Below are 11,651 nucleotides of genomic sequence, written 5' to 3' on the forward strand. Positions count from 1 at the left end.
GGAACAGTGTCAAAGCTGAGTGGTCAACGACAGATGATGTTACTAGACAAAAGAGAGGTGCTACAGAACCAACAACTGGAGGTGGGACTTGTACCTGTGGGTGATAACGATGACGTAGCTGCCTGCAAAATGATCTTTAGCCGAGACTATCTGAAAGAATCAACAAATCTTAATGCCATCAGTCCCAGTTTTCTTATCACAAGAGTCTAGTCCAGCATATGAACATATCGCAGAGACAACAATCTGAGTCGATTCCAACATCTAACATAAACAGACCACATACACAAGTTACCTTCTTTGCAAAAGTTGCAATACTGATGGACACCGGACAACGAGGGTCTCTGAATATTTTGACAATTTCGTTGCTTTTCTTACTGCAAAACCAAAGCAGAAATAACTTAAGTTAAAAAAAAGACTGAAGAATTAACAAAACTCTGTAAGAGACGCCTAGATGAGCTTAACAAACGTTCTTCAACTCTATTTGAATCTTTCTTACCAAATGCTAAAATTGACATTTTCACAAGTAACAAAAGATCAAGGCTCCTATATTAAAACGCTAAAAAGACATATACCACTAGAGAAAAGAAAGGGCAAAGCTGTTATCGAATGAAACAGCTGATCTTAACCTTGTCTGAGGGAAAACTAACAGATTAGATGAAGAAACCATGAATCATACCTGACATTACCTTTGTTCCTCTTATTTGCTTTATAGCCCTTGTAATTTGCTTCTCAAAGCTGCTAAAGTCCTACAAAGAGTAATAAAAGAATCAGATGGCTTGTGAGCAAATGGGATGATATGATTAACAAACATAAGAACATAAGAAAAAGATAGATACCTCATTTGGACGTGATCTTAGCGACTGTTTTGTAGCTTCTACTCTTCGAGCTTCTTCAACCTGTGATTCTCCAATGTCAAAGCACTTTCTGCAGCTTGGATTGATTTACCTAGCATCATTAATAAAGAACAAACACACACACAAAATGAGATCATGGCAACGTAGAAGACCACTGTGTATTCAGTAGAAAACAGCTTACCCACCCCAGCTTGAGCATTGGAAGCAGCTGAGCTTCTTCTCCCTCTCACCTTCTTCGCTCTTCCGTTCAATTCTTTGTTCGCAGCTTTGCGATCTGTTGCTTCCTTTTCAGCTGCTTCTTTAGCTGCTTTTCTCTCAGCTTCTTTTTCTTTGCTTCTTCAGCTCTGAGTTTTGCTTGCATCTAGAAGAAACCAAAGAGAGAAATAAATCAAGCAAGCTGAGTAGGCTAAGGATAACAAACATAGAGTTCAATTAATAAAAAAACATACTTCAGCCTCTGCGCGAGCTTTCTCTTGACGTATCTTCTCTTCTTGGTGTGCCCTTTCTCTCCTCCTTGCTTCCTCCTGAGCTTCCTCGCTCCTTATTTTCCTTTCTTCTATTTGCGATTTGATTTCATGTTCACGTTGGATTGCAGTCAGATGAGTATCCAGTGCTTCAGCACTAGAACACAGCAACAAGAAAAAAAAACTCATTTATTTTCCAAAACCTGCAGACACTAGAAGGAAAAACAATGAAGAATAGCTTACACTTTTCGCTGGTACTGAAGATCAAGTTTACGCTCCACTTCTTTTCTAGTTTCTTTATACTTTTCAACCCGGGCTATTGCAGAGCGAGACGTTTCAATCTCTTGCAATATCTCCGTTTCAACAACTGATACTTGACTCCTAATATCTTCCTGTTATCAAAAGATTCAAATTATCATCCAGTTATTATATACCAATCAAAATACAAACACCCAACAAGTATCTATTTGCCTCACCTTAACTTCGGTTTGGTGGTCGTTGATCACCTCATACAGGGCACTCTCCGCCAACCCATCTTACTCAACAGAAAGGACTCGGGTTCAGAGTCAAACTCATCATCAGACTCATCACTGTATGAACAAGAACTTACGATTAAAACAGCATGAAGAAGTCTTCCCTAATTTTGAAACAAGCTAGCAAGGGAGAGTTGGTAGTAATCACCTCCAGTACAGATCATCACAGGCAAACGTGTCCCTTTCGTACAGAGTTGACGATGCTCTTCTTCTTCTTCTTCTTCACTCTCTTCATCTACATCACTCTCCATCTCATCTTCTGATACACGCATTACAAATCCTCCTCCACCTCTCCTTCCCATCCTTTTAAACAAACCAACGTAATGAGAAGCAGTTCTCTACTTTCTAAATATTATACTAAACAAACCCCAAACCAATGCAGAACTCAATAAAGAGCTAAACACTGAATCAAAAGAGAGAGAGATGTATATATACCGTAAGGCTGTGTGAGTGAGAGGCTGAGGAAACTTTGAAAAGACATTGAGCTTCTTCTCAACAGACTCGATTTCAGAGAGTAAGCTAGCGAAGTTCCAGTTAGGCTCAGGGTCGATGCTAATCCCATCGACACTTCTCGGACAAGGAGGTTCCAAAACAATCCCCCTGCAAAGGCAAAAAGCAAAATAAACAACTTTGAACGAGAGAAATAGTAAAAACCCCAAAAAGAATCGAAATTTGAGAAACCCTAAAGGAACCCAACTCGCTGATGAGCTGAATCAAGAACACACCCACACGCATCTGAGTTTCGAAAGTTCACAATGAGATGTCGGAAACTTACATTGTTGGTTCACTGGTGAAAAAGAGAATCAATTTACAGAGGAGATCGTCTCGCTTCTTCTCTGGAAGCGATAAAGTTCATGCCTTTGTTTTCTAGACTCTTTGAATCCAAGAATTTAGCAGCACCCTCTGTGTAGAGCGCGAGCCCCAATGGGGACGAGAAGCGTAATATCAACGCCAAACGATGTCGTTTCCATGAGTCAAAGAAAATAAAACCCGCGGTTACGAAGAACCGGTCGGTTTAAATCAGAACAGTGTAATACTAGTTCCCAATACTAATGGGCCTACGCACCAAAGTTAGTAGTTTGGGTTTAAACTTAGGCCGATATTTATTTTGGGAAATCTTGTGATTATGACAAAGCACACAAAAGGAGTAATTACTTGGACGTAGGTTAAACTTCAACAGTTGTTGATTACACACTTTTAAGTCTCTCTTAATTTGTGAAAAGGTGTTGTCAGATCTATAATCACTTTAGACTAAATTTAATTTATCTTAGAAATAGAATAGACCTGCGTTCCAGGTTATATTTCGACTTTGTTAATTTATTTTGATAGTCTACTTTCTACTTTTAGAAAACTGTTGATTATCCTTCGCCTAAATGTATATAATTGTTTCATATATACACCTAATGTCATGAACTTGCCGTGAAACAAAAAACATTATCCTTCAAGCTATATATTGACATTTCTTCAGTTTGATATGTACAATTCAAAATGTGGTTCACTCTTTTGATTATCAGAAATATTAACATGGCTAATGACTCAACAACTTGAACTTTGATTCGTTGTTTTAACGGTGAATATTGATTTGATCCATTTGAGAAGACGGTTTGGTAAATATACTGCTCAAGTTGATGCCTTCTCTAGACCGATCTCGCAAGGTTGATTTTTAGTTTATGAGACTTCTCATAGTGTAAGATATGGATGGCAGTTACATACGTTTTAGGTCTTCAAAGTAACTCATGTTAAAAATCTTATATTAGTATATCATACGTTGATCAACATGGAAAGAAGGCAACTCTTATACTAACGTAAATGTTAAAACTTAAAACATAGCTTATAATTGATGATATATGAAATAGTAAAGTAAGAACATTTCTTAATGACAAATACATTTTACTCCTCACACAACGCTCTCCATCTATAAATAAGACTATTGCAAAATGATTCTCCAGCACACAAAAGAAACAAGAACACAATCATACAGGCAATGACAAGAAAAGAGCCAAAACACCTGTCTTGCACTTTCCCTTTATTATGTTTCTTCTTCTCTTTCATTGCACACACCACCGTCCCAAATAGAGGTATTTTCGTTATGTATATTAAAACAACAATATAATGTTTATTTTGTATTCATATGAAATATATATATAAATATATTATTAATTTATGATTTTAATGAGACCATATATTTACATAAGATTTTTTTTTTAAATATATTTTTTATCAATTTATTTTATATTGTGAACCGGCCTAATTCGGAATTGAAAAAATTTATAAATTTATCAAATTATTATTTATCGAGTATTAATTTATAGAGCTTCTATGTGATTTGTTCCCGATTATCAATCTTCCAATAGTTCTAGCCTTTATAAATGTTTCTGTGCTAATTAAGTACTATATAGTGGGATGTTTCCATAATGTAAGAAAGTGGTTAACACTTCTGAAGGGGTAGGCTTAAGTATCTTGATATCGATGATGGAGATACAGTAGCACCTTTGGACTTTTGCACTCTTTGCTTTCCCGGAGACAGTATTGATTATTCAACAACCTTATCTTTTTTGCTTGGTCTTAAAGTGTTAAGACAGCAACAACCACAAAACCTTATCTTCCATTTCCTTCCCTTCTAATAATTGTTTAGCTTATGTTTCCTTCTCTATCTCTCTTTGTGTTGTGCATCAATGGGAGGCTGTTTCTCTGTCTCAGTGTCATGTGATCAAGTGGTGAATCAAGTCTTCCAATGTCTATGCCTCAAAGGAAGTTATATCCACAACCTCCCCCAGAATCTACTGACTCTCCAGAAAGCCATGGGAGCTCTCAAGGCGAAGAGAGATGATGTTCAAAGGAAGGTAGAGAGAGAAGAGTTTACTGGACAGCGCCGAAGGCTTGATCAAGTCCAGGTATGGCTTACGAGTATCCTCACAATGGAAAACCAATATAATGAGCTTCTTAGTACTAGTGAGCTCGAGCTTGAAAGGTTGTGTCTTTGTCGATTATACTCTAAAATGTGAAAAAGAGTTATCTTTATGGGAAAAGAGTTACGGGTATGCTGGAGGAAGTCAAGAGTCTTAGTTCTCAGGGAGAATTTAATGCGGTGACTGATGAAACTCCTATAGCGGAGGGTGAAGAGTTGCCTATCCAACCAACCATAGTTGGTCAGGAAACAATGCTCGAAATGTTATGGAACCGTCTGATGGAAGATAGAGTTGGGATTGTTGGTCTGTATGGTATGGGTGGGGTTGGCAAAACCACCCTTCTCACGCAGATCAACAATAGGTTTTCTGAAAGAGGGCATGGATTCGAGGCTGTGATATGGGTTGTGGTGTCACAAAATGCAACAGTCCATAAGATTCAAGGGAGCATCGGTGAAAAGCTAGGCCTTGTGGGGAAAGAGTGGGACGAGAAAAGTGAGATGAAGAGAGCTCGAGACATCCACAACGTTCTTAGGAAGAAGAAGTTTGTGTTGTTTCTGGATGATATGTGGGAGAAAGTGAATTTAAGTACGATTGGAGTCCCATATCCGAGCAGGGTAAATGGAAGCAAAGTAGCATTTACCACACGCTCTCGAGATGTGTGTGGAGGCATGGAGGTTGATGACCCGATCGAAGTCCGTTGTCTGGACACGGACAAAGCCTGGGATTTATTCAAAAAGAAAGTCGGGGAAAACACGTTGGGAAGCCACCAGACATTCCCGAGCTCGCAAGGAAAGTCGCTGGTAAATGTCGTGGCCTACCATTGGCACTTAATGTTATTGGTGGAACTATGGCGAGCAAAAACTCAGTACAAGAGTGGCGTCGAGCAGTTGATGTTGTTGACTTCATCTGCGACAGAGTTTTCAGGCATGGAAGATAAGATTCTTCCGATATTGAAGTTTAGCTACGATAGTTTGGATGGTGAGATGACCAAGTCATGTTTTCTATATTGCTCTCTGTTTCCTGAAGATGGTCTCATTTATAAGGAGGAACTGATAGAGTACTGGATAGGTGAAGGGTTCATAGATGAGAAGGAAGGTAGAGAGAGGGCAATGAACCAAGGTTATGAGATACTCGGGACCCTTGTCCGTGCATGTTTGTTGTTGGTTGAGGAAATAAGATACGCAGCCGAAGAATATGTAAAAATGCATGATGTGGTGCGGGAGATGGCCATGTGGATAGCTTCGGATCTAGGAAAGAATAAAGAAAGATGTATCGTACAAGCTCGTGCCGGGATACGTGAAATACCCAAGTGAAGAACTGGAAAGATGTGAGAAGAATTTCGTTGATGGAAAATTATATTCAAACCATATCTGGGAGACCTGAGTGTCCTGAACTTATAACTCTCAACCTTCGAGAAAACCGCTCTCTGGAAGAGATATCAGATGTATTCTTTCAGTCTATGCCAAAGCTTCTGGTTTTGGATTTATCAGATTGTATTCTCAGTGGATTTCGAATGGATATGTGCAATCTGGTTTCCTTGAGATACCTTAACTTGTTAGGGACAAAGATATCAGAATTACCTTTTGGTTTAGAACGGTTGAAAATGCTAACACATCTGAATTTGGAGGGGACGAGCCTTGAGAGTTTAGAAGGGATATCAGGATTGTCAAGCTTGAGGACACTGAAGCTACGAGGTTGCAGAGTGCGGCTAGATATGAGCCTCATGAAGGAGCTGCAGCTCTTACAACATATAGAGTATATAACCGTAAGTATCTCGTCAAGTACTTTGGTTGGGGAGAAATTGTTCCATGACCCCAGAATTGGAAGATGCATCCAACATGTTCGTATTGAGGAGTTGTTTGGGGAAGAGCGAGTAAAAGTAATAGTTTTGCCATCTTTGGATGGTCTCTGTGAACTCTTCATACGCAGGTGTGAAATGTTGGAGGAGATAAAGATAGAGAAGACACACATGGAACAAAAGCCTGTCAAGTCCATGCTTCTCAAACCTCACTCAAGTAGATATACAATCTTGTAACGGTCTAAAGGATTTGACGTGGCTGTTGTTCGCTCCGAACCTTGCTCATCTTCGTGTGGCTGACTCAGTGCAACTAGAGGAGATAATAAGCAAAGAGAAAGCTGAGAGTGTTTTAGAGAATAATATTATTATTCCTTTCCAGAAACTAGAATTTCTTTACTTGACCGATTTGCCTGAGCTGAAGAGCATCTACTGGAATGCTCTGCCATTTCAACGTCTGAGAAAACTCTACATACGCAGTGACTGTCCGAAGCTGAGAAAGCTTCCTCTGAATTCTAAAAGCGTCCTTAACGTTGAAAGTTGGTCATAGAGTGCCCTGATAAAGAATGGATAGAAAGAATTGAATGGGAGGACGAAGCCACAAGACTCCGTTTCTTACCTTTATGTAGGACTTGAAAACCGGATAATCTTATAAACTATTGTTCTGTTTCTCTTCTTTTTTTCTTCTTCTTCTGAAATTGCGTTTGCCTACTCTCTTTCTTCTAATTGCTGTTTCCAGACCGTCTTTCGTTTTCTTGTCTCTTCTTTCTTTCCTCTTTTCTTTTCTTCCTTCAATTACTGTCTTTTTTTTTCTTCTTCTTTCTGAGGCTCGTGCTCTTAAGCCAATCATTATTGGTTGCAAAGACTAATGACAAGTTTCAGACTTACTGTAAAGATCAATGGTTAGAAAGGGTTCAGTGGGAAGATAATGCTACTGAAGAGCGTTTCTTGATTTGCTCTCAAAATGTATAACGAACAAAGTTTTTTTTTTATGTTTTATTGTATATCTCTATGCTAAAAGTTTGTGGTCTTCTTTGTTAATGTTATTGTAATGAACAATGCAATTTTTTTCATGCTTGCTTTGTCGATTGTTGAGACTTCAAATGTAAATGTATTTTGATTTGATATGAACCTCTCGTCTCTGTACACCACTATGTATCTGAATCCAAATAAGAACATGAGCCAATGATTGATCGTCAAAACACGTGGCAACATCTGAATCGCCGGATCAAATACAAAGTCAACGGTCGTAAATTCCCGCCAGAGAAAAAAACAGATACAAAGAAACAAAACAAGAGAATGAAAAGCAGTTGGTCCTCATTTTTTTTTTTCTAAAACAAGAGTTTTTGGATCGGTTTATCATTATAGATGTGTACTTTCATCGATCCAATTGCTTAGGAGATTGAGTTCGAGTTAACTTTAGCTGGGAGTGAGCTAGTGGAACCAAGTGCACACCACGTGTTTGATAAATTAGCTCAGTGAATTTTTTTTTTCTGGAACACCTGAGATTCACTTAGTCCTGAGTCTATTTCTCATCGGTAACTGGAGTCTAAATTCCAAACCTGAGAAATTTTCTTGTTACCTTCATTCAGGTTCAGGTGATATGAACTCTGAAGTGTTATGTTTCTCTCCCTTTTACCACTGTCTCTTATGTTTTGTCATAAAATTTTCGTGGAATTTTCAGTTTCCTGTGTGAAAATAGTTTAATTGGAGTGAAGGAAAAACATCAACAGTGTGACTGAGCAATGTGATTCTTCCCGTCCATGCTAATGTTTACTAAGGAACAACAAGAGGTATTCCTCTTTTTGTAAACTATGAGAATTAGCTCATGCCCTTGTACTCAGAGAGTAACAACTCTTTCAAGCAAACCAGGTTTTCACAATATCTACTCTTTGTGTTTGCTATACTTTAAAAAAAAAAAATATTGCCATTCCTCCCTTTTCCGTTTTTTTTGGGATTGTATTTGAATTAGAATGTGTTAATGGTGGTCTGCCAGTGTTTTTTTCTAGTGAACAGTTGGTCATAGAGTGCCATGATAAAGAATGGTTAGAAAGAGTTGAATGGGAGGACGATGCCACAAGACTCCGTTTCTTACCTTTATGTACGACCCACATGATCTTCTAAACTGTTTTTCTGTTTCTCTCTTTTCTCTCTTTTTCTTCTTCTGAAATTGTATTTTGCCTACTCTGTTTCTTCTACCTCTGTATGATTATGTGGATGGTTTGCATGATCACTCATATTATCTAGGAAATTTGTCTTATGAAAAAGCTTGATTTTAAACTGTGTTAAATCTCGGTTTGTCCTAAAATCATCATTTATTCCCAGTTTTGACAAAAACAAATTGTCATAATTTGTCCCTAGCAAAAGATTGCCATTCCCGTTCGCCAAATTGTAACGTGGCAAAATTTGGTTCGTCAGATTAAAACACATCAGTAGGCTAACCATTGAAAGGAAACGGCTATATTTACCCGCCGCCAAATAAAAAAATCTTTACTTAACAGATTGTGATGGTGTTTATGTCTCTGTTAGACTGTTACTATGGTTTCTGGATTCGTGTTTAGTTTGTGGGTCTAGGGTTGATAAATTATAATAGATACTTTCATTATGGATCTTGTTGCTTTTGCTTGCAACATTTAATGACAACTCGTGGAACCAAGTGCATACTACTCGTCTGATGAATTGTCTCTGTGAAGAACTTTAGGAGGACCATCTTTCATTTTCTTTAGGAAAGTCTACATGTTTCTCTGCGACCACTCTTTTTTTTCTTCTTCTTCTAAGCTAAGGTTAGTGCTCTTAAGCCAATCGTTATAGCTTGCAAAGGCTAAATGAGCGTATCCAAGCTCTTTGCCTGTTGGATGAGAATCCTTAACTTGTATTGTATTGTACTTATATTATTAAGTTGTTGCATATGGTGGATAGAAACGAATAATCAGAGGTTTTTTTTGTTGGCTAGTCTCAAGGAAAACAATTGTTGATTACACTTGTTATGTTTTCTTTTGCAAGAGCTTTATGGCAAAACTGCAGACTGAGCTTGATGTGGCTACGAGCCATGCTCCTAGCCTCTACTCAAGGGATATTAAATCAACGGTACATAAACTCTAAAACCCTTAAAACATATATGTTATGATAGTCCTTAGCTATTATTGTTCTTATCTCATTAAGTTTCTTATATCTCTCTGATGTTGAATTAAGACAAATCATCTCGATTGATTGAAAACTAAATGATGTCTCGTCGATGAAGTGCTTTAGACTGCGTAGTTTTTGGCAGTTAAGTTGCTTTAGCTGAGCTTGTTGGTCAACACTCGCATGGTTTATAATTCTACCTACTCCTCTTTGGCTTTCGTAGTTGATTCCTGATCTTAATTGTAACTTCCTAATCCGTGTTTTATGCAAATTCTTCGAGAGAATAATATTTTACTGAATTAATAGTTTGTCTAAATATTTTAAGTAGACCTAAGAGACTTGGTTTGTTTTAGGTCTCAGCTTTACTACAAAAGAATCCAATAAACGGCTTGTTATTACTTACTGATAACTATAAAATACAAGACCTCAGTTTTTGGTTAGACAGAAATAGTTTAAAAAGAGTATAGAAATGGTTTGTTTTAGGTCTCAGTTTTTTCTCTGTTCCCTTGTCAGGTGATCAAGTATTGAGAGATGTTTCTTGCCTTTCATGCTTCAAAGCGAGTCACATTAAGATTCTTGAGGAGAATCTAGCAGCTATGCAGAGAGACATGGAAGAGCTCAAGGCAAGAAGGCCAATGATATACACAACTTCATGAAGGACAAGAGATTCACGTTGTTGCTGGATGATGTGTGGACGAAAGTGGACTTACCAAGATAGGAGTCCCATCACCTACAAAGAAAAACAAATGCAAAATAGCATTCACCACCCGCTCCCGAGAGTGTGTGTGCAGATGGGGGTTGCTGACCCCATTGAAGTCCAGCGCCAAAGCTAGTTGTTTTGAATATGTCGTTCAATGAGCTCAAGGAATTGCCGGAGGAGATATCAGGTTTGCTCGCTTTGCGATATCTCAACTTGTCACGGACCAAGATAGAGCGGTTGCCTGATGGTTTAGGAAGGTTGAAACGTCTTAGACATCTCAATTTGGAAATGACGAAGAGGCTCAAGAGCGTTGATGGGTTATCAGATGTATCAAGTTTAGGGGGTATTGAGACTACAAGGTTCCAACGTTACCCTTGATGCTAGCACAATAGAGGAGCTGCAACACTTGGGAAGACTAGAAAGCTTAAACATAGACATCTCCTCAAGTTCAGATTTGAAGCAGTTGTCTAGAGTTCAGGGTTGGCATTTATTATTGAAGAAGTATGTATTAGAGATATTCATGTAGCATATCTTGTTTTGCTAACAACAATGGAGCAACTCCGTAAGATCGTCATAAAGAGTTGTGGTGTAGAGGAGATTGAGATCGGGAGGGTATCATACGACACGTTTCTGATAAAGCCGACACTAAAGAACCTCTCAAGTGTGATTATAACTGGCTGCGATGGCCTTAAGGATCTGACGTGGCTGTTGTTTGTTCCAAAGCTTGCTCACCTTAAGCTTCAAAGGTTAGATGAGGTAGAAGAGATCATAAGCGAGAAGAGAACGACAGGTGAGCAAAACGCTGGAAGAACAAAGACTCCGTTTGATAAACTTGAAAGGCTTGAATTGAGTAACTTACCGATGTTGAGGAGCATATACAGGACTCCTCTGCTCTTCCCTTGTCTAAAGAAGATTGGTGTTGAAAGTGTCCAACACTGAGAAAGCTTCCACTCAGTTCTGGAAGTTGTCTTGGTGGTGATGAACTTGTCATCAGTTACAGTGATGATGAATGGATAGAAAGGGTTCAATGGGAAGATAAAGCCACTGAAGAACGTTTCTTGCTTTGCTGTGAAAAGGTATGGAGTTTTCCATAACCAACAAAGTGCCTTTACTCTTTTTTTTTTGTATCTTCATAATAAAAGTTTGTGGTCTTCTTGGCTTGTGCTGTGAAGCAAAGCCGTTCTCTTCTTTGTCTGTGTGTTGCTATCCTTTATTATGGTTTGTGGTCTTCATAATAAAAGTTTGTGGTCTCCATAATAAAGTTTTTGGTCTC

General features: G+C 38.4%; 1 protein-coding gene, 1 long non-coding RNA gene and 2 pseudogenes across 2 annotated transcripts; 2 read left to right on the plus strand and 2 right to left on the minus strand.

Moving 5' to 3' along the window:
* Nucleotides 1–105: 105 nt before the first annotated feature.
* LOC125602906 lies at nt 106–861 on the minus strand. The gene is made up of 4 exons (XR_007335093.1): nt 837–861; nt 677–746; nt 293–374; nt 106–150 (listed from the first exon to the last, which is right to left on the minus strand). It is a non-coding gene; the product is annotated as an uncharacterized LOC125602906 (long non-coding RNA).
* A 13-nt stretch (nt 862–874) lies between these two features.
* LOC125602905 lies at nt 875–2,647 on the minus strand (annotated as a pseudogene).
* A 1,710-nt stretch (nt 2,648–4,357) lies between these two features.
* LOC125602908 lies at nt 4,358–7,272 on the plus strand (annotated as a pseudogene).
* Nucleotides 7,273–10,927: 3,655 nt separating this feature from the next.
* On the plus strand, nt 10,928–11,317 carry LOC125602907 (probable disease resistance protein At1g12290). The gene has a single exon (XM_048774249.1). The coding sequence runs from the start codon at nt 10,928–10,930 to the stop codon at nt 11,315–11,317; it is 390 nt and encodes a 129-aa protein (XP_048630206.1).
* The last annotated feature ends 334 nt before the right edge of the window (nt 11,318–11,651 follow it).

Source organism: Brassica napus, unplaced genomic scaffold (genome assembly GCF_020379485.1).
Source record: "Brassica napus cultivar Da-Ae unplaced genomic scaffold, Da-Ae ScsIHWf_3027;HRSCAF=3814, whole genome shotgun sequence".
Classification (NCBI taxonomy): Eukaryota; Viridiplantae; Streptophyta; class Magnoliopsida; order Brassicales; family Brassicaceae; genus Brassica; species Brassica napus.